Genomic DNA, 23452 nt, shown 5'->3' with positions numbered 1-23452 from the left:
CCCTGGCTTGGTGAGCTTTCTAGTGCTGCTGGAACTCTGGAAGAAACAAATCTCACCTCGTTCTGGAAGGAGCCAGGTGTGTCTTCCAGTTCTGCAAAGTTTAAAAACCCTTCCAACAAACTCTGAAACAGCAAGAGGGGGGGGAAAAAATCTAACAGTAATCCCTTCATTGAGCACTGTGGAGGCAGCGTCTCAGCCCAGCAAGGCAGGAGGTTACCTTGCAGTGAACCCTTAGTGCCCTCTCGGTTGTATTATCGTTGGATTCCAGTGACAGGAACATCCAGGGCTGGTGTTAACGAGTTGCTTTGGGAACAGGGAATAGTTGCTTAGGGAAATTTAAAAGATCCTGCTCCTGTCCTGGGCGTTGCTCTATAGTAACCCAAGCTGCAGAGCAGTTTGTCCATGCTTTGTCACCTGTGGTGGAATTGTGGTCTGCTAGTTAGAGCAGGAGACCTGGGCTTAGAACTCATGGGTTCTCTTACCAGCTTGGGAGGACGGGCAAGGGAGGGGAGAGTGAAGAGGGGGATGATAGGAGAGGGATTTGACTAAGGGATTGAGGTCCTGGCTCTGTCACTGACTAGGTGTGTTACCTTGGGCAAGTCACTTAACCTCTCTGTGCCTTATCTTACCCATCTGTAGAATGGATACAATAATACTCCCTACCTCACAGGGAAAGATAGCTAATGTTTCTAAAAACACTTTGGGTTATTCAGACAAAAGGGGCCATAGAAGTGAACTAACAAAGCCATAATATTTGTAAAGCTACAGTTTGTTTGACTCCTAAGAGATGGGTCTTTAGCTGTCTTTTCAAAGCAGAGACCCTTTTTATTCTAAAATATGATGTCTTTTAATTGAGAGACTGTTGGCCATTTGGGAAAATAAATCTTAACTCAAACAACAAAAACTTCCAAAACATCTCAGTTGTTGGTTTAGACTAAATGTTACTGTGTTGTCTGAAATGTCAACTAAATGTGCCGCATGTTTTAAATAAAAGAATGGCAGATTAAAGGCTATGCGGAGTATGCCTATGAATATTAATTTGCTCCAGAATGGGGATGAAAGCCCTTTAATGAGGGATTCTTTTACCTAACATTGATATGATCAAGACTCTCTAATAGCTGCTCTGTGTGCAATTATACCAGTGACTGAATCCTGTGCTGAAAAAAACAGCCTAAGCAAGCAGGTTTAAGAAAGCCGGGATGGACAAATGTCTGGTGGTATGAGCCTGGGACTGAGGCAACAGGACTCCTGGGTTCTGTTCCTACGACTTCCGTTGACTTGCTATGTGAGCTGGGACAAGCCGCTGCCAAATCTTTAAACGTGACCCCTGATTTTTGGGTGTCCAGCTTGAGGAATCTTGGGCCGGATTTCTAGGTGCTCAGCTTCTTTGCCCATCAGACCTTCGGTGTCTCCAGCTGGGCTTCCAAAGCCAGTGGCTACTTCAGTCCCTTTATGCCGCCGTATTTTTCATCCTTCAAACAGGTATAACACACAGCTCCTTGGCAGTTCATGACCCCAGCACTTCTGGGCTCGCTCCATCAGTTATGAATGTTAAAAAATTGCCTGAGCCCCGGCACCTCTTTCATTACAAATGAAGCACCGCTCCCTGAGGTGATGGGAGGGCTGACGTTTATAAAGCACCGCGAGACCCTCAGATGGAAGATGCTGCATTTGGGCAAAGGATTGTTATTTGAGATGGGCGTGTGCTAAAAGCCCCAACCCCGCCACCTTCCATTTGGTGGTGTTTGAAACCTGGATCTGAACTGCAGCTTCATCTCCCATCTCCAATTATTATTTGGAGCTTTGAGCTCTGAAAGTGCTCAGTGCAGTTGGAACCACAGTCATTTAGAGGCCTTGGGGTGCAACGGAGAACTCCCATTGACTTTAGGGAAAACTGTGAGCGAAGAATTGCTGCTGCCCTGTTGTTAATACCCTCTCTCGCTCTCAGCCAGAGAATTGTGGGCTTGCACAGTCCAGTGCTGACTACACAATGCAACACCAGGGGAGTGTTGCTATCTTGTTGAGGCACCATCCTTCAGATGAGATGCTGAGCAGGTGACCCCTCCTGCCCATCTGTTACCTTTCAGAACACAAGCAGACTTGCGCTCTCTCTCGGTGGCCCCCTAGTGGTGATGGGACAAAGATGATAGGAAAGGCTTTGCCACTCAGGAGTTTGAGAGCCACCTGCACAATCCTTTATCTGATGCATGCTATGGGTGCCTTGAGTATGAACGAGGCCTAGGTCTATAAAACAAAACCCTGGTTCTGTTCCATGGCTTTGCAGCTGCAAATTAACCAGCACTTTGCAATGCAAGAGCTAATATGCATCTCTAAGCACAGCCAGATAGAATGGTTGGATAATTACTATCTTTTTGAAAGCTCCACTGTGATATTTTAATTTGCTGCAGCAGCAGATGCCAAGTGCAATACACATTTTGCTTTATGGAAAATATCTGGTAGCCAATCTAATGCTGTTGACTGAATTACTTTTTTCCCCCAGTAACGTCTCTGGAATTTTGGCTAATGTAAAAGGGAAAGCAAGTTCGGTTATAATATAGTTAACATTGAAAAGGCTCACATGGGTCATGTAAATACCAACAGGATGTTTTAGCTGTAGTTAGTAAACTACATTCAAGTCAAATCTTTGACAGAGGAGGATGGGAGAACGGCAACAAATTTAGGCCAACACGTAGCTTTTAGTAAAGAGAAATGGTCAAGCCACATGTGGTGCAGGATGCAAACTTTGCTGTGCTGCAATTGCCTTTGAAAATCGTTCTTTATAACAAAAAGAGGCCAAAGCAAAATGCTCACTTCCTAAAGTTCTTTATGGAGCTTCTGCTTTATCGAGCAGTTGAACATCTTACAGTAACACAGATCATCTTCCAAGAAAAGCCGTGTCAGTTCTTTGTTTGTGCCTAGGCGGTGTGTGTACAAGGAGGGAGCTAGGTAACATGTCAGCTGTACATTTGAGACCATGTGAAATTTCCAATATCCTATCCAAGGGCGTTTCCAGGCAGAATCTGACAATAGATTTATGATTTAGGTACATACTTCAGTTACAGTAACTGGCAATGAAAGTGCTGATACAGAGAGACCTCTTTTCTTCCTAAACTTGCTCTTATAAATTGCTATGTAATCATACTAAACACCTGCATAATCCTATTTAATCCAAGGTTCTCAAGATGGCTTATAAAAAGCAGATCAGTATTCATCTTAGGTACTTATCTGGCCCCCATCACCACAGTATCTGAGGGACTCCCAATATTTAATGTATTTATCCTCACAACACCTCTGTAAGCCATGGGAGTGCTACTATCCCCATTACACAGCTGGGGATCTGCTGCCCAGAGAGACTAAGGGTGTCTTCACTGACAAACTCTTTCTTTTTACTATGGGTGTTAGCTCTCTGGCTGGCTGTAAAAATGTAGTGAAGCCAGGGCACTTCCGCTTTACTGCAAGGCCAACCACGGATAGGGGCTATGGTGCTGACCTCACCTGGCTACCTCACAGTTAACACTCCAAGTGCCTCACCTCCTCTTAGGATCTGACCCCAAGATAACTCACCAGTGTCACCTTGTCATAAAGAAGGGCGGGGGACCCCCTTTCCAGCGGTGAAGACAAGGCATTTATGACTTACTCCTGGTCTGTAGAGGAGTAGGGAACTGAACCCAGGTCTACTGAGTCCCAGGCTAGTGCCCAAAGCCTTGGCCTGTCCTTCAGTGTTATCCCATTTTGCTGATGGGGGAAACGGATGCGTAGAGATGTGAAATGGGCTTACCATAGAAATGCAGGGCTGGAAGGAACCTCGAGCTAGCCAGCCCTTGTGCTGAGGCAGGACCATGTAAACCTAGACCATACAGAACCTGGGAATGGGTGATGGGGAATGGATCACTCGATTACCTGCTCTGTTCATTCCCTCCGGGGCACCTGGCATTGGCCACTGTCGGAAGACAGGATACTGGGCTGGATGGACCTTTGGTCTGACCCAGTATGGCCATTCGTATGTTCTTATCCCTGACAGGTGTTTGTCCAACCTGTTCTTAAAAACAACCAATGAGAGGGATTCTAAAACCTCCCTTGGTAACACGTTCCAGACCTTAACTATCCTTCTAGTTAGAAAGTTTTTCCTAATGTATAACATACATCTCCCTTGCTTCAGGTTAAGCTGATTGCTTCTTGCCCTCCCTTCAGGGGACGTGGAGAGGAGTGGATCACCATCCTCTTTTTAATGGCCCATCATATATTTGAAGACTGTTATCAGGTCCCCCTTTGTCGTCCTTTCTCAGGACTAAACATGCCCAGATTTTTTAACTTTTCCTTGTACCTTCATCATTTTTATTGCTCTCTTTTGGACTCTCCCCAATTCGTCCACATCTTTCTTAAAGCGCAGTGCCTAAAACTGGGCACCATACTCCAGCCGAGCTCTCACCAGTGTTGAGTAGAGCGGAAGTTATCTCCTGGGTCTTACATATGACACTCCTGTTAATACACCCCAGAACGTTGTTACCCTTTTTCTCAACTGCATCAGCTTGCCCCGTGTCACACAATGAGTCAATGTCGGAGCTAGAAATAGAACTCAGAAGTCCTACCTTCCAGTAACTAGTTGATAATGGTGCCTATTTTAGGCCTTAAATATCAAACCAACACTTTACGTACAAGTTACTGGTTACGTCACTGGTATCAGAAGGAAGGGTTCTTGCTTCAGTTTAGCAGAGCCTTGCAATAGACTTGTTCTTCTACTGCTAGAAAATCACAGTCTCTTAAGACCCCAGCACAAGAGGTGCAGTAAGATGTGGAGAGATATCGGCTGCGACGCCCGAAGGAGCGTTGCTATAAAGACTTGCAAGGTGCTGTGAATTGAGTGGAATGGGATGTTACCTTCTACTCTGTGTATCCAAGTGTCAGCACTTCTCATTTCAGATCAGGAGAAAAACTAGTCAAGAGTAAGGCAGGAAACTCCACCTGTGTCAGCTTTTAATTAGTACAGGTTTCCTTTGGGCAAGGGTGTGAGCGACCAGGCACTGCTGTAGCAGAGAATTTTGTGCCCTGCTAGATACATTTCCTCACCCACCAAGAGAAAGCAGGATTGTGCTAAAGACTCCCGCTGCCACAGTTCTAACCATTTCTCTCTCTCCTCACCACTTTGAGATACTTTCCATGCTGAGAAACCAATCCGAATCTATGAACCTTTCCTCTGCTTGGGAGGAGAGAGGTGGGATGCTGGTAATGGTCTAGTGGAAAAATACAGGGCTCGTAGCTGGGAAATCCTTGACTGCATCCCAGCTCTGCTTCTGGAGTGGGGTTTTGGTCCAGCTGGTTAGCGAGCTGGGAGCCAGAGACACAAGTTCAAATCCAAATGCTCCCAAAGTGTGTGACGTTGGGACTGGGATCTTATTCTGGGCTCGTCTCATCCGTAGCTTGACCACCTGTGAATGGTTTCTTGTATGGGTCAGTTCAGAATTTTTTTGGAGGGGAAAGGGGTCAGTATTTCTCTCTCTGTTTGAATATCTGGGAGGGCACATCTCTTAGTGCACTAGTTGGAGTCGAGTGTAACGTCTTGCCCTAGGAAACACAAACCACTCAATCAAAGAAATGTGGATTAATTTATTTATTTTTTTGCAGTGGTTCCATGTCTCACTCCGAATCCTCTTCAAGTTGTTCCACCTGAGCAGAGCTCAGTACCCACATGGAACAATTTACAGGACAAGGGTCTTCATATTTTTTATATCACCTTTGCAGCAAATGTAGATGTGTCCTTGGTTCCAAGTAACCTAAACAATGCACTGTACTGAGTGAGTGACTCTTGTGTGCTTACGACTCTTACGGTACTCTGGGAACCAAAGCGTACGGCATTTCTCCTGTGAAGAATGTGTCTCTGGCTTATCTGAGAAATTAGAGTTTGAACAGGAAAAAAACCAAACCCTGATATTTTCCTTCCGAAGTGTTCCACGTAGAAATAAAAGGAAAGAAATGGGAAGAAAACACTGCAACGCTTTTCATTGCTCGTGGCAACGCAGTGCTAAAATTACTCTCTCCCCTTTGTAAGTTATCTCTGTGTATGGGTAAAAGTACTCGCTGCTACTCATGCAAGTATTGCTAATGTCGTGCGTGTACTGGGGCAAGCTGGCTTTTTCATGTTTAATTATAGTGCTCTTCACACTTTGGGTTTATGGGTTATTTTTTTCCCCCTTCTCATGGTGCATCACCAGCTGCTAATCTCTAGAGCTCACCTGCCTCTCTGCCACAGTGTCTTAGCCTAAATGGGAGTAGGTTTTTTTTTTCATTATTATTTTTGCCTTTATGCATTCTGATGGCAAATGAATGTTTAAGGCAAGCGCTGAGGCATCAAAGCCTGTGTAGTGTTTAGTGTTTCATGTAGGTGAGGCTGTTGTTTTAGTTTTTTCCATCTGACAGATGCCATGTGGGGCACTGAGACTGAATGCTCTTTGAGGCAGAAACCTGGTGGTGGGGCTGGTCTGCAAAGCGCCACGTATACTTGGAGCGCTGCTAAAGTAACGATGTGAAAACCAGTTACATCACCGAGATCATTTGAATAACCTCTATGTCAAGCCAATACTCATAGGCTTCTGTTCACTGGTAAAGTGTAAACTTCAGCCCATTAACAATTGTGATTATTTGCTGCTTCTCTGGTACCTTTTGTCTCAGGATATCCGGGTACTCTGCAAATACTAGTGAAAGCCTCAATATCCCCATGAGAGAGGGCTGTATTATTACCCTCATTTCACATATGGGTAAACTGAGGCTCAGTGAGGTCATCATTTGCCCAAGGTGTGTCACTCTAAATAGTATAGTCAAGAATAGGACGTAGGAGTCCTGACTCCCAGTTTTCCAACCGCTAGTCTGCAACAATTTCCATTAACTAGTCTTTATTGGTACTTCATGTGTACAGCTGTCTGGTTTGCGCATGTATTTGCATGCTTGGTCACAATAAATGTGCATGCAAATAACCAATTCGGCATCTGATAGACCATTTATGTGTGTCATTGTAGTAAATGTTTCTTTGCACATCACCTAGTACAATGGGGCCTGAGGCCTGTGTAGGGTTTGGAGGCACTACCACAATGGAAATAATAACTGTGGCTGCAATTTGGGTAGGCATATGCATGCTTCACTTGCAGTGGTGCCATCCTGAACATCGGGTTCTGTAACTTGAGAGTTTGACCTTCAGCAGTAATCTGATCCCTTTTATTTCTCACTGTTTCTTTGTTCTGTTTTTATCCCTCTTGAAAGCCAGTCATTATTTCTAAAGCATCCTTCATTTTTGTGTTTGTTTTTCCCCCTGCTTAGATTGCAAATATACCTGCCATCAGGAATGCAGAAGCCTGATTCAGCTGGACTGCAGCCAACAAGGACAGCCCCAGAACAAACCCTCGCCAGAAAATACACTGACGCAAAACTGCAGCCAGGTACGGATTGGGGAGCCCCTGTGCTGGGTGGCTGGCGGGAGGGAAATGGGATAAGAGGGTGTTTGGAGTTTTATATGAAGAGCGGAGAGTGGGGGGGTTGCTTTTCTGGCAAGCAGGGGCAGTGCGTTGCAGAGAGATGACGGCATGGCATTCTCGGCTTCTTCAGTGCTAATTACACTTCACCAACACACACGATTTTTTTAAGCACCTCCCAATTAAATTCCTGTCCCTTTAGATTTCAGAGCTCTTGCCCGGCTGTGGTTTAACATGAGCTTTTAGCTTCTCTACTTAGTTTACCTGGGAGGATTTGCCAGGGGGATCAAATCATGTTTCCGAGGCAGGTAACCAGAAGAAGCTGTCTGATTGTCCAGGGCTGTTCCTTGGGCAGGGTGGAGCATGGGATCAGCTTGCGCTCTGCAGCGTGATTAGCCCATTCGTTGTGTGCACAGCTACAAATGTTTGTCAAGAGTCTTAAAATCCAGTCATCACTACAGTTGCTTAACTGAAGGTGCCTGTGGTGCAGCGCCGTGCACAAAAACCAGTGCGTTGCCATGGAAACAACAAGCCTCTTTGAGGCAGGACAGCAGCGTATTTTTGCAGGGGTGTGTGTGTGTGTGTGTGTGGGGGGGTGCTTGTGCATTTGCTGCTGCTTTGCCTGCCCCTTGTTAAAATGGGTCAGGTGTTCAGCAGTGCACGGCAACGCTAGAGCGTGGAAAATGGAGGCAAATTCCACCTGCAGTTTGCTTTTGGCGGCATGCAATTTAGCAGAGATGGATTTTGCTGGGGCACGTCATGAAGCTTGATGCCCTTGATTAAAACTTGGAAAGCATTCTAAGAGAATATAGACACGCATCTCCCATTGGTGATAGTGTGTGTCGGTTCCTTGCGCGGCTTTGAAAATCTCAACCATTCACTCTTACAGAAAGTGCGGTGGGTTCTTCAGTGACCGCCACTGGTCAGGAACTTTAGTGTTTGCGTCCAGTCCGGAGAAGGATGCCACAGTGCATTGCAACCCCAGTTCAGCAAGGTACCGAAGCAGATGCCCAATTGTAAGCCTGCGAGCCATTCAAGTGAAGTCAGTGGGAGTACTCCGATGCTTAGTTAGGCCTCTGTGTAAGAACTTAAGATCCAGAGAAACAGGGTCATCAGTCGCATTATTCACTTTGTTTCTAAAATCTTCCCCTGCCAAACGAATGATGCAAAATATTACAAGGCTGTTCCAATATCCGTTTATCCCACAGTGCAATTCACAGTAATAGTCTTTCACTGGCTTCATGCAGGATGTTAATATCAAATGACAGCAGTGAGGCGTCCGTGGAGAAACGTTTGCCCGGATAATAGATTGCTGGCTCAGCTTCTCTTTCCCTCTGAAGAGGGGCCTTGATTGTGCTCAAGTCTGCGTCCCAAAGGTGCAACTTAACTACGGAAAAGAAGAGATTTGGTGCTGGCAGGGGAAGCCGGCATTGGAAATGCAGGTGACCTGCAGCTGCACTGAGGGTGTATTCATAGAATATCAGGGTTGGAAGGGACCTCAGGAGGTCATCTAGTCCAATCCCCTGCTCAAAGCAGGACCAATCCCCAGACAGATTTTTTTGCCCCAGATCCCTAAATGGCCCCCTCAAGGATTGAACTCACAACTCTGAGTTTAGCAGGCCAATGCTCAAACCTGGATGTCAACAGGAGAGCAAAAAGTTGGTGTCAGTGAGACACATCCACCTCCTCCATTATGGTTGTGGCTGTGCTGTACCCTCCACATCGTTAATATTGCTCTGAGATGTAAAGGGGAGGGCAACACCAGAAGCAGCATGAGTGTCTGGGCAAAGGTTAGACAAACACCTCTCAGGGAGGTCTAGATAATACTTAGCCCTGCCTCGGTGTAGGGGAGTGGACTAGACTACTAGAGGACCTATTGAGGTTCCTGCCAGTTCTACATTGCTGTGATGCTATGATTGCTGTTTGGTGGTGGTGGCTAGCCAGGCACAGGAACAAAAGACCTGTTGGCTGAGTTGGGTATGTGTCAGCCTAGTGCTCCTGTTTGGTGTGGTTCCCCTGCCAGATTCTCATTAAGTTCCTGGCAGCAGCAGATGCTTCCTGCACATAGTCAAAAGTCCCTGCACATTGTCACTAAGGAGGGGAGCTATTGGGATGGGGCAGCGGCACATTCACGTCACCATGTACAAGGCCTGCTGCTAAGTCATTGCATGTCCACCACATCAGGGAAGTCTTGGCCACTCCCTGATCCTGGCCATCGCCAAACCAAATACCAGCAGGAAACCTGCAGGGCTGAGCTGCCAGGCTTTATTGAAGGGGGTCACGTTGCAGTCAGCCCTGCTGGATGAGCTGCTGCTTGGAGTTGCCTGTTACCCAAGTGAATTTAATGAACCGTTCAATCTCCACTGACTCCATCCATTAGAGGGCAGAAGTGCTCAATTATGTGTCAGAAGTCCTAAACTGCGAAGGGTAAATGAGATTCTCCTATAGCTGAAGTCAGTTTTCGAGAACAAGGACAATGGTGAGCTCAGTCCCTTCTTTTGTCATGAAGTCCTGAATGACTATGGATCTAGTCTTCTTCTCCAAGGTTCAGATGCCTAGATTAGTCCCTCTTTGCTGCGTCCTTAATCTGCTGGTATTTGTGCCGCAAAGGGCGGTGATTTAAAGCTGGTCATGGGTGACTTTTCCGCTTAAAAATAGAAACAGTGTTAGGTTGGCAGCTAAGACCTGTGGGCACCGTCCACATGGCAAACAATGGGATTTGGACCGTGACCTGCTGGTGCCGTTGCCAGCCCTGGGAGGGTGGAAGGACTGGATGTTTTGTGGTTGAGGGGGGGTCTCAGTATTCCATTCATCACGATTCGGGCCCTACCAAATTTGCCATCCATTTTGGTCCATTTCACAGTTATAGGATTTTTAAAATTGTAAATTTCAGTTTCAGATATTTAAATCTGAAATTTCACTGTGTTGTAACTGTGGGGGTCCTGACCCAAAAATGGGGGGGGGGTTTGGGGGGGGGGGAGGGTTTGCAAGGCTATTGTAGTGGGGGTCATGGTATGCCACATTTACTTCTGCTCTGCTGCTCATGGTCGTGCTGTCCCCAGAGCTGGGCTCCCGGCAAGCAGCTGCGGAGTTTCCTGTGGTCGGGGAAGGTTCCCAGAAATGGGTCTGAACTGGTCCTGGGAGTGGGCCCTGCAGGGGAAGAGGAAGTCATGTTCTTCCCCCAGCCCAGCTGGAACTAGCATCTGGAGTCCAGCTCAGGGTAAGAGCCTCCAGCCCTGCCCCTCCCCTACACTAGCCAGATTTCACAGGAGAGATCAGATTTCACGGTCTGTGTTGCTTTTTTCATGGTCGTGAATTGGTAGGATTCTAATCATGATAGTTTGAGCAGCAGCAGAGTTTAGAGAGGGTGGTCAAAGTGCTAGGAGCTGTACATTCATCTAGTAAGAGAGAGTCCCTGCCCCAAAGATTTTACAGTCTGAATAGACAAGGCAGGCAAAGGAAGGTTTATCCCCTTTTTACAGATGGGGAACTGAGGCATGGAGAGGTGAAGTGACTGGCCCAAAGTCTCTCACACAGTCTGGCAGAGCAGGGAATTGACCCCAGATTTTCTCAGCCCCTGTCTAGTGCCTTAACCAGAAGGCCACCCCTCTTTTACCAAGAGTTCTACTCAGACATAATCGAGCTGGGTCACTAGCAATGAATATTGCAATAAACTGGGGCAAACAGATTGTGCCCATTTTAGGCTACCAGAACTCGATCCTCCGAATGATATGGCCAGTTTATTTTTGCAGTTTGTGGGCTGCAGTGGGAGGCAGGTTGGTCACTGGGCTGCAGTGGGTGAGTACTGACCTAGATGTCCAAAGTCACCATGCCTTTGGAAGGTGGCATCTCCTCCCCTCGGGAATGCTCACCTAGGGATGAATGGTCTGTTCTGACAGCGTTGCTTTAGCACTGTGACCAAAAATGGTCTGAACAGTCTGATCTGATTACCAGAGAGAGCGATAGCCTGTAAATCCTGAAGTGCAGGCGAAAACAAACATGCCTCAAGCCCGTGACAGAAGCCAACAAATATCAGCAGGGAACTAAATAGCTAAGTTGTACCTTAATTAAGTAAATATTGGCTCCCGCAGACTGATAAAATCAGCAGGTCCTGTTTGGTTTGGACAGGTCAAACTGCGTGTTCTAGCAAAAGTGGAATGAGACCATATCCTTTTATCAACAAACTGCTGCATTCCAGCTTTCGGGCCTGTTCCCCACACTCTCCTTTTATGAGCAGACCTCTCCGATTGCCTCTTTCTCACAAAGCCACCTCTCAAGCGGTAGAACTTTGCACGCCACCCCTGGTACCTAGTTCACCTGCCGTGCCCAGCAATGGCATTTCCTAAAAGAGGTTCAGTCAACGCTGATGGCGAAAATCCACCACAGACCAGGGTGCACAATGGCCCATCCAGCTCTCAGTGGGTCTTGATTACCAAGGAGAGGCCACTTTGGTGTGCAAGGATGGGAAAATCTCTTTAAAGAGAGACAGCGCTGTTACTCCAGTACACTACAAACAGTGAGGAACATTCCCTGCCCCAGTGACCTTCCAGTCTCAATAGAACCAGAGAGGCAGTAATAGCTGGGCGACCAGACAAGTAAAATGATAGGAACTACAAAACTTGGAAGTTAGCACTGATGAGACTTTCCTTTCTGTATTCCTTGCCCTAGGGCTTGCTTTGGCCTGATATTTGCAAAGTACCCATTATTATTTAATATGCTACCAAAGGTCTGCCTGGCACTCTGAAAACCCAAGTTCTGTTCCCTGAGGATCTTGCAGTCTAAAACCCTGAATCAGAGAGGTGGGAGTGCGTATAGCTGGGTGGGATTGGTGCTAGAAGGTTAAGGGGAGGAGCAACTTTTAAGAAGAAGCAGAGGGAATTCCTGTTTTCAGAGCAGCAGAGTCACTTTGAAGCCCCATCCACAGCACAGTCATGTGCCCCAAACCTCTCTACAGCTGGAAGGGGCCCTGCTGCTCAGTTTTTGTTTTGCAGGAGGACCAGTGTCTTACCTAGTGGTGTCACTTGGGGGAGCTGGGTGGTAAGTGATGCCTGGAATTGCATGCTTATGTGTTTGCACTGCAATGCCAGGTGAGTGCTGCAGGCAGCCAGGAAGGTGCAATGTGATCACTTTAGTACTTGGACAGCATTTCAGGGCACAACAGGTTGCAAAGGAAATGCAGCTAAACAGCCTGATTTTTTTCAATGGTGCTGAGCACCTGCAGTTCACACTGATTTTGGTAGGAGCTGGGATTGTCCAAGACTGGAAATCCAGCCAGTGGCTTTTAGAAGGATAGTGTCTTGTGAGTTACTCAGAGGTGGTTCTGGTCTGAAAACACAGCTGTTCCCAGTGTAAGGGGAGAGAGACTTTACACTGATTTTCATCCTCCGTGTTCACCTGGTGATTGCAAATACTCAGTGAAATCCCCTCACTTGCTGTGTAATTGGAGCTGATCCAAAATATGTCATCCCTCAGAATAAAATTAACTTCCCTCTCAGAGCACTAAGCCACTTTTATATGGGGAACTGCTCTGGCCTGTGGAGGGAGGCAGTCAGCCTATGAACAGGGCACAGCACAGCTCATGCTTTACAGAGGAGGGTCAGTATCATTAGCCCCATTATATATGGGGAAACTGAGGCAGAGAGAGAGGAAGTGAATTTAACAAGTTGGGCTCGATGCAGGAATTGCTGAGTGAAATTCTCTGCCTATGCTATGCAGGAGTCCTAGAGTTGAAGGCCAGAGGGACCACCCGATCCTCTAGTCTGACCTCCCTTATGTCACTGGCCGCCAACACCACCCCGCACCCGGACACAATTACAGCCCACAGGAGACTAGACTGTTGTGCCACAGGCAGAGCACAGGAGTGACCAAAGCGCACCAATGCCTGAGGCCTCTGCAACGTCTGGGAATTGAGGAAGTGAGAGAAACCCGGATAATCCTGGCAAGTGACCTCCACACTGCAGGGGAAGGTGAAACCCCCCCCAAGGTCACTGCCAATCTGACCTGGGGAAGAATTGCTTCCAAGCCCTGCACATGGCGATTGGTTAGACCCTGAGCATGTGAGCAAGAACCAGCCAGGCACTTAATAGAGGCTGCTCGGTGCCACCTCAGAGCCCTGGCCCACCCCGTCAATGTGCCATCTTCAGCTGTGGCCGTCTCTGATGCTCCAGAGGAAGGCGACACAAAACCCCAAGCCCCAGAACACATTGGCGGGGGAGGGGGGGAGAACCCTTCCTTACCCCTATGGGTGGCTGGCTGAAGCCCTGAAGCATGAGGAGGAGGTCAGACTAGTTGATCACAATGGTCCATGCTGACCTTAAAATCAATGAATGAGTGACTTTCCCAGTGAGTTAGTGACCGAGCCAAGAATAGAACCCAGGCCTCCTGACTTCTAGTCCCTCTCAAGTATTACTAGGCACTGATTTGTGGGCCACTGGACCTGTGTTGCTGCTGACTGACTTGCTGTCCCTAAATCCCTTCCCTGTCCCCAGATTTCTTCTCCATGGTGACCCATATGGAGCTGGTGCACACTTGCCACATGCCCCTGCTCTGCAGTTCCCCGACCGCATGGTGCAGAAGTGGGGAGGCTTCTGAAGACCCTACTCTAGTGGGTGAATTTCATCCTATGACAGTAAATTCTTTATGCAACTGCTAACACTAATTGGATGTATGCTTTAGTGGGGTCCTGGTGAAGGCACCGAGATGCTGCAGTGATAGGCCTGGCACAAGCACCTGGCTACACAGACAGACTTGACTAATGGAGTCCTCACTTCTAGTGGGTTTTTAACGGAGCTGTTTTAAAACCCAATAGGATTAAACTTGGCAGGTGGGTTGTAAATGCTGACACAGTGATTTATCATTACGCGAAAAGGACTGTAGGCTGATCAATGGTGAATCCATTCACAAAAAAAATAAAAATGGAGTGGTTTCAAATGCTGGCTTTTTAAATTTCTTTTGGTAAAACACTGCTAACTACATAGCTGCAATTTTTGAACAGTTTTATCCCCTTCTATAGCTGGGACCTTTTTAGTATTTTATTTTTGTAGGGATATGAGGGGGAAATCATTTAAAATGAGCTATTTATGGAATATTTGTGTCATTTAAATGATAAAGGGTTGAAATCTCCTTTTTTCCTCTGGCTCTCATTTAAGTTAGCAAATACCTGTATTCGCCTTACACTAATTATTTATTAATCATATTTATCATGTTTAGTGCCTAAAGACTGACCAAAAATGGGGCTCCAGTGTACTAGGTGCTGTACTAGGTTCTGTCTTCAGAGAAGTACCGTCCCTCCGTGAAGAGCTTACAGTATCAATAGACAAGACGGACACAGAGTGAGGGAAAGGAGTATAATACATAATAGACCCCTAGAATTTGGTGCACAGCTCTAGCCACAAGCCAAGTATCCAATGGGCACCTGTGCCATCTTAAAACGGGCAGAGAAGATGAAAGGTTTGGGGAGGGACTGTACCATACAAGTAGGCTTGAGAATTAGGTTTTTATCAGTAAATGTCGATTTCACCAGACACACGCAAACCAACTAAAAGATATTTCGGTCGACATGAATCGAAATTTACAGATAGGTAAAGTAAGAAGAATGCTGCTTGAGAATTTTAGTTTCATTTAAGGATATTTACTTTGTATATTTTGACGTGATGTTGACAATTTTTCAACGTTAAAAGCTTTAACTTTTTGAATGTCGACATCTACTGTAAATAATTGTCTTTCCCCTACCCCACAATTTCTTGCAACTATGAAAATTTAAATCAATACAAATAAAAAAGCTTAAAATCCATAATTTTGTGCAACTGTGAAAATTTAGAGATGGAAAAAATGCTTAAAATAAGCATTGATATTATCCTTCGAAATTATAAAAAAAAATCAAATCAAGTTCTGCCAAGCCTGCATGCAAGCAAGATGACACACATTCATTCTGGACTTAATAGAAATCTCAGGAGTAATAGGGGTTTAATTCGTTTGTAGTAATGAATGTGAATGCAGCCACTCTTTATATCATGCAAACCTTGGGTTTGCACCTTGGCTCTTATTTTCCACCTGTTTTGAACAACTTTCCAATGTGTTAGGCACGAACTGATCTGTCACCCAGTTTTCATTTGCTTCACTGTCCACGTATTGTTTCTCCAAGAAACACAGGTTGACTGGCGATTGTTGTTTTTAGTGGTCAGTACAAGCAGGGGTGCTGGAACAATTTGTATAGTGGGGGTGCAGAAAGCCATTGAACCAAACTGTAAAACCTTTATATGATGGAAACCACTTCAAGCTGCAGCACCCCTAGTTCTAGCAACTGTGAGTACAAGTGTGTGAATTGAGAGGGAAGCAGAGAAGAGCAATAGAAATAGTGAAGCAGCCGGAGAAAGTGATTTATGATGAAAGGTTAAAAGATCTGAATATGTTTCATTTGGCCAAACGATGACTCTTAGAGGACAAACATGATGAGCAGCTGCAGGTAATCCCATAGGGTGCAATCTCCAAGGGGGGCCAGTAATTTGTTTGGGTGGTTTGGGGTGGGTATGACTGCCATTACCAGGACGAAATTTAAGAACAAGAAAATGTATCTCTTAGTTTTATGCTGCTGCCCGTCCGTGTAGTGTCTGGGTGCCTTCGGTGTAAAATCAATAGCAAAATCCCTAGTGGACTTCGTGGAGTCTCTCTGGTACTTCTCCCTTTTGGGGGTCAAACCTCTGCTTGGAGTAAAGGTTGTGTGTGTGTGTGTGTGTGTGTGTGTGTTTAGAGGTAGATTAAAGTTAAGGTGGAGTATCAGGGAAAACTTCCTGTTGGTGGAGAGTATTCTACTGGAGAATAGTTTCCCAAGGGAAGTGCCAGAATCGTTATTGCTTGTAATGTTTAAAACAGGACTAGATGAAGCCTTGGGGGATATACTGTAGATCAGGGGTCGGCAACCTTTCAGAAGTGGTGTGCCGAGTCTTCATTTATTCACTCTGATTTAAGGTTTCACGTGCCTAAGGTGACCAGACAGAAAGTGTGAAAAATCAGGACTGTGTGTGTGTGTGTGTGTGTGTGTGTGTGGTGGGGGGTGGGGGGGGTAATAGGCATCTATATAAGAAAAAAGCCCCAAATATCGTGACTGTCACGATAAAATCGGGAAATCTGGTCACCCTACGCGTGCCAGTAATACATTTTAACGTTTTTAGAAGGTCTCTTTCTATAAGTCTATAATATATAACTAAACTATTGTTGTATGTAAAGTAAATAAGGTTTTTAAAATGTTTAAGAAGCTTCATTTAAAATTAAATTAAAATGCAGAGCCCCCCGGACCGGTGGCCAGGACCTGGGCAGTATGAGTGCCACTGAAAATCAGCTCGCGTGACGCTTTTGGCACACATGCCGTAGGTTGCCTACCCCTGCTGTAGATTAACAGTCCTGTACTGACTGGAGGTATAGGTTCATTGGCATCTCTACCTGCTGTGTAATTTTTTTTTACAATATCCTTAACCCTTCAAAAAATTGGGCTTGTTTTAGTCTGGAGAAGAGAAGACTGAGGGGGGACATAACAGTTTAAATGCATAAAAAATTGTTACAAGGAGGAGGTTGAAAAATTGTTCTCTTTAACCACTGAGGATAGGACAAGAAGCAATGGGCTTAAATTGCAGCCAGGGCTTAAATTGCAGCAAGGTTGGACATTAGGAAAAACTTCCTGTCAGGATGGTTAAGCACTGGAATAAATTGCCTAGGGAGGTGGTGGAATCTCCATCATTGGAGGTTTTTAAAACATGTTAGACAAACACCTGTCAAGAATAGTCTAGTTATTACATAGACCTGCCTTGAGTGCAGGAGGCTGACCTAGATGGCCTCCCGAGGTCCCTTCCAGTCCTACACTTCTATGATTCCAAACATGAATTTATATTCCTCTCAGTAGAACAGATTGGGCTCTTTCAAGACCTCTACTTAGTGGATTCATTTGTGTATGTGGGAGCTGTCTGTGTGTGCAGGGGGTGATTGATAAACCCGTAATTATCAGCTGCTGCTCTGCCAGCTATCTACAGCAACCAGAAGCCCATTAGCTCAAATAGCAAGTTCATCCTCTATGGCCAGGGATTTAAAAATCCAGCCAGGGCAATCTGACATCTCCACTCCCACTCTCAACCACTGAATGTAGCGAAGAAGTGATTTGTCATTCCTTCTAGACAACCGAGGCACCAGGCCCGCCTGCTCCGCTCCTTTGCATGTACTCATGCAAAACTGGAAATGGGGAACATGCACATTAAAAGGACATTATATTTGTGCTTACTGTGCAAGGAGCAAACATTAGGAACTGGCTGGCCGTCCAGTTTTTCTGCTGATCTGGATTTTGCTGGGTAGAAGGTTCCTGGTTTGGGGCTATCTGAAGTATATACTGTATAATTATTCAGAAGGAAAATATTTAATTGTATTGTCACTGTACAGCAGAGAAGGCATCCATAGAAAATTATGAGCTGGGTATATTTTGCGCTGGGGCGGCTCTAGCTTTTTTTGCCGCCTCAAGCACGGCAGGCAGGCTGCCTTCGGCGGCATGCCTGCGGGAGGTCCACCAGTCCCGTGGCTTCGGCATACCCGCCGCCGAATTGCCGCCTAATCCGCAGGACCGGCAGACCTCCCGCAGGCATGCCGCCGAAGGCTGCCTGACTGCCGCCCTCACAGGGACCGGCAGGGCGCCCCCCGCGGCTTGCTGCCCCAGGCACGCGCTTGGAGCGCTGGTGCCTGGAGCCGCCGCTGATTTTGCGAACATTAGAATAAATCATGTTTGAAAGCTTCTTGTGGTGGTGGTGGTTGTGTTCCTCCCTCCCCCCCCCCCATTAACTGGATGTAAAATTGTAAATCTTCCATCATAAACTCTATTAATTTTTTCAGCGATTTTAAAATCAGCTAAAGCAAACCGATGGATGCGGAGCCAAATGGACAGGCTCCCTAGCACTGAAGTACAGGAGCTTCTGGGACACAGGTCTGAGAGTCAAGAGATGTCGGTTCTAATTCCGGCTCTGCCACAGACTCACTTGGGGTGTGCTGCTCCCCTGTGCAGAGAGCTAGCACAAGGTTTAAGCACAGTTGAGCCCTCTGTGCAGGGGTGAACTTCACTCTGTGCTCTTGTCATTTAACTTCTCTGCACCTTGGTTTCAAACCAAGTAAGTGAGACTTTTCATGCAAACTGCATTGGGTCTAAATTCAGACGTGACCTACCGGGAGCAAGTATTTTTGCTTTCTTCTTCCTTCCTTTTTCTTTTTAAGCTATGCATTAAAATAAGCATCTAACCCGATTCTCCACTAAACCTTGAATGATTTTAATAGCAGAGAGTATGCTCTGTCTATTTCAAACGTATCAGGATTTCCACTGAGTGAGAATGTGTATTAAAAGGCTTGTTTCATCTTCAGAGTGATAAAACAGCCAGTGCATTATTGATAGCTCTAATAATAAACACAGAGTCTGCGTATCACAGCAATTCATCATTCTGACACTTCCTTGGTGCCTTCCCTCAGTCCAGCCCAAAGGGAGGAGCTTTCAGTGACAAGGAAGCAGAACCGCCCCCCCCCCCCCCCCCCCCCCACACACACACACAACAGCTTCAGCAAATGGAAATCTATAAAACCGGCTCAAACCATCACTCGGCAATTAGGATTTATGTCTTCTTACCAGCTCATTAAAACTTTGCTCCAGCAAAACTGTGCCTTTCTTTTTCTTAACTGTTCCCTTGAAAATATCTAACCCATTCTGCACCTGAAGCCATAGACTCCTCGAGAGAGGAGAATCTAGCAAGAAGGAGGGAGATGTTCTTTGAGATCAATCACCTGCTGAAGATAGCAAATCTGTTGTTCGTACCATATTCCGTCAGGACTTGTTGGCCAGTATGTTAGCTCATGTTCTTTCCATGCCCCAAGTTGTGTCAGAAACAAAACAATAGGAAAATGGATTAGTTGTTTGTTTCAGATGCTTTGGGGGAGGAGGAAACCTTGGCAATAAACATACATCTTACTTGCATTTTCAGGAATGCATCTGTACCTGTGAATCTCCAGTGTATTACCTAATTAATGGGGGAAAGCAAAGTTTAAAAAAATAATCCACTGTCACCAAAAGATGGGAAAGGATAAGAGATGTATCTGAGCCCCAAGCTCATATTTGCTGCTTAATCTTGACCTGTAGAGCTGAACCGGCTTCCAGTCATGTGTTTCTGTTGGTCGTGTAGTGTTGGCTTCTGGGAGAAAGTGGAAGAGCATGAAGGAGGAAAGATGATGAAGAAACCGTATCAGAGCACCAGGGAGAGATACGGAACTTGTTTGTGAGCTATTTAATGTGTGGGGTGAAAAAATCCTTTGGCAGCACATGTTACAAACTCAAGAATCTTAAAACTGATTCAGAGTTGGCAAGCAATAAAAGTGGTGATTAAATGTAACTGAGCTAGTGAAATCAAAGGGATAGCCACTTACTTAACACCTAGTTAATACTTAATATTGCATGTTAACAATGCTTAATATTTTGGGCCCTGAGCCAGCAAAGTACTTAAGCATGTGTTAACCTTTATGCCCATGAGTAGATTCCTGGGTGAAAGCCCCAATGAAGTTAATGGGAAAACTCCATTGATTTTCCCCCCCCCCCCCATGGAACTACTCATGTATGTGTGTAAGTGTTTGCAAAATGGAGGTCTTAGATTGTAAGTTCTTAGTAAAATAAAGAAAGATGTGTCCCTGACCCAGAGTTCCCAATAAAAGGGAGTCCTGATCCTGAATAGCCTCAGGGTGCTGCTGTAATCCAGATATTTAATATTAAATGCATGTGCGATAGGCTTCCCTTCTCTTACTGACCTGTCTTTCAGTGCTCACTATTGGTGGACAATGCAGATTTCTTCCAGCGAAGACCGTAATCGCCATATCTTCACCAGCATCTCATTAGCCTTGACTTGGGTTTTGGATCTCTCCATAGCTGGGAGTTGCTTTTTTCCCCTCTATGGCAGTTCAAGTATGGAAGGATTTCCTGAGTAGATGCTTATAGTTATGCCAAACTTGAGGGGGAATGGGCTATTTTGTGATGCAGACATTACAGCTCGGCAATGAAAGCATTTGGGAGGACACGGTTTACAGAGAGGGATTGATCTCCAAAAGGTTGGTGACTGACATCTGGAAAGAGAACCATGAGCCTCATCGGCTGGTGTACATTTGCCTAGTTCTTGACTTCTGTGGAGCTACGGCCATTTACCCCAGCTGAGGATCTGGTCCAGTGTTCGTGTCTTTGTAGCTGAAATGGTTGTGCAGCTGCTGCTGCTCTAGATTTGCATTCCATCCTTGCCACCAAACGTATATGGATGAATTTTCAAAAAATTGCTGACCTAAGCACTGCTAGCGGAGTTGCTGCTCGCTTTGTGCATGCAATGGCATGTGTTTAGGCTCATTTATGCACCTGACCATTTCTGTGCGTATCTTTGTACATACAATTTAAGAGCCTGTTTTTAAACCTACCCCTATAAAGTCAATGTAGCTCACTCAGCTAGCCCCAATCAGAAATATTCCATGTGGTGAGAAAACAGCTGCTATATTGTTACAAGTTGCGTTGTAAATACTTGAATAGTTAACTAGTTCGGGTTTTTATTCTCCCCTCTGAGGCCCAAACTTTGCCCCCTATCTTCACATGATTTGCAGTGGCCTCCATCATTTCCCCATCGAGGGAATAATTCACCCTTGTGTTGAGGCCACAACAAGGTGTATGCACCATTTAAGCCCCACTTCTGACCTCAGAATAGAGCTTAAGTGGTGCCAGGGCTTAAGTGGTGATGGCGGTCTCTGCACAGGGGTCCATTTCATCCCTCAGAGGGTAGCATGTAGCTCTTAATTGGACAATGTTCTAAAGCGCATTGCTTCATTTGTGCTCTACCCAGCAACTTAGAATCAGAGAAATAAACAAACCTTGGAACGCCAAGTGTTTTTATTCCTGGCTTCTTAAAGAAAATGCCTCAAGGAGGGAATTTTCTCAGAGAAGCTGGCTGAGCAGAATTCTCCCCTAATAGACATGCACTCTGCGTGAGCAGAGAGGAGTGGAGCTGCATATCCGATGTGTTGTCTTTACTGCCCCGAGCGATTTATAATGCTGCTGTGTGTCGGAACCGCACAACACCTCCGTGCCCATAATGCATGTTTGGCAGCTCAGAGACCTCCTTACGCAGAGCTGCTGCTCATGTGAACACGGAGGGCTGTCATCTGTAATGCATTCCCAGCTTGTGCGTTTAGACATGGCGCCTGCTCCGTCCTGTCACAGTGGGATGCTTTTGCTGTCAGTTGCTAGAATCAAACTTTCCTGGGCCAGGTGTTGGGGCATTCTCAACGAGTCATCCAAACGTGTAGAACTTGCTCCTTTTGGTGGTCCCTGCCAGTGTCCACTGGTCTTCAGGTATATTGCAAAGCTAACCTGCTTACCCTTGGCTCTTTGGTTCTCTGTAATCTCAGAGTTGCCCACTTGGAGAGTGACTCATATTTGTTGATTTGAAATTGAATGTGAATTGCGCAGGTGCCATGGCAACAGGTGCCATATAAATCATGTAAGATCATAAAACACCATCTGTAAATTATCACAGGGGGAGGAAGTTTAATACACAGCGAATTCTTTGCACTTTGCTGTAACAGAATGTATGTTAATGTTAGAATAATTGCTGCACTTACGCTCATCTGAGGATCTCCAAGCCCTTTAATCCACAGTGAAGCCTCATAGCCTAGTGAAGCAGACAGTATTATGCCATTTTCCTGATGCTGAGAGATGAAGTGGCTTGCTTACAGTCACACAGCAAATCAGCAGGGAAGTTGGAATTAAAAACTAGGAGTCCTGATTTCCCGCTCCCTGTTTTTGTTGCTAAATTCTAAAAATACCAGGGCAGTCAGAATTACATCCTGAAAAGGGGATGGATGGATATTCTGTGTGTGTGTGTAGTGTGAGAGAGAGAGAGAGAAATAAAAAATTACCTGAGTCTAAAATGAGCACATTGGTGTCAGATGCACCTACAGCTCACCTGTGTTAGTTAGGGTCTAATCCAACTGCAATAAACTTCAGTGGAAGTTGGATTGGGGCCTTATTGAGCATGAAATAGTGCAAACCACAGAAGTTATATAGAGGAAGAGAAGAAAAATAAATTCCCAGGCTGGGAAGAATTTAAATATTTATAGTTAGAGAGCCAATACAAAAAAAGGACGAGATTTCGCCCCCACCCCACACACTTGTCTTCTCTACCTGCCCACCCACCCCTCTCCTGTTTTATAAATTAAGCCCTGAACAATTGTTATACATGGGGAAAGTTTCCTTTTCTAAAAACCTGAGTTCTACATTGACCATTAGTATTTTACTATTAAGAAGCTTCTTAATCTCAAACTGACTTTGGGTTTTTCACTAGCCCTACAAAGCTTGTAGTTAATGCTTTTCTATTTTCCGGATGGGTTAAAATGTAACCTGCTACCCAATGTTACAGAATACTTCAGGGTCCAATCCGACAAAGTGCTCAACTCCCATTGACTCCAATGATCAGCCCCTGAGGGGATCAAGCCTTAGTCTGGTGGAAGTTTATGGATATAAAACTTACCTTTGCAAGTCTCCATCTAAATATTCAGATTCTTCACCTCTGAGAGAGGCAGGGGAGATGTTTTAAAACTAGAATTCAGAGTACGAGACATGACCCTGAAACCAGCAACCCTGCAGTGGACAGGTGAAGGAAGGAGTGGGGGGATAGAGTAGGTTCATAGGTTTATTCCATTTCTAATTTCTGTGGTTCTGTGAATTGCAGAAAGATAGGGGGATTGAAAGGTGGGCAGAGGGGGAGTGATGCTGTTGCTACGCTAAAGGCTTTATCAATGCTAAAGAATCATTTTAACAGATTTGGGAATCTGTTGCCTGTAACGTGACAGCAATTGACAAACTGGAAGGTCTAACCTGGCAAGCTGAGTGGTGCTTTCTAAGGTTATAATCAAAACTGCCTCATTTTTGTGTCCGCTTTGCTGAAGTCATCCTGGCT

At 45.6% G+C, this 23452-nt stretch overlaps 1 protein-coding gene across 1 annotated transcript in view; it reads left to right on the top strand.

Annotated features, from left to right (window-relative positions):
• The window catches only part of LOC113407162 (ras association domain-containing protein 5-like), an 83548-nt gene that overhangs the window by 14996 nt on the left and 45100 nt on the right, over positions 1–23452 (top strand). The window contains exon 2 of the mRNA XM_026655273.1: positions 7309–7427. Within this exon, the coding sequence (XP_026511058.1) occupies positions 7309–7427 (119 nt within the window). The remainder of the gene's footprint in view (positions 1–7308; positions 7428–23452) is intronic.

Source organism: Terrapene carolina, unplaced genomic scaffold, assembly GCF_002925995.2.
Source record: "Terrapene carolina triunguis isolate 2854851 unplaced genomic scaffold, T_m_triunguis-2.0 Scaffold199, whole genome shotgun sequence".
Taxonomy (NCBI): domain Eukaryota; kingdom Metazoa; phylum Chordata; order Testudines; family Emydidae; genus Terrapene; species Terrapene triunguis.
The sequence above is the reverse complement of the archived record's forward strand: the minus strand, read 5'-3'. Positions and strand labels throughout refer to the sequence as shown.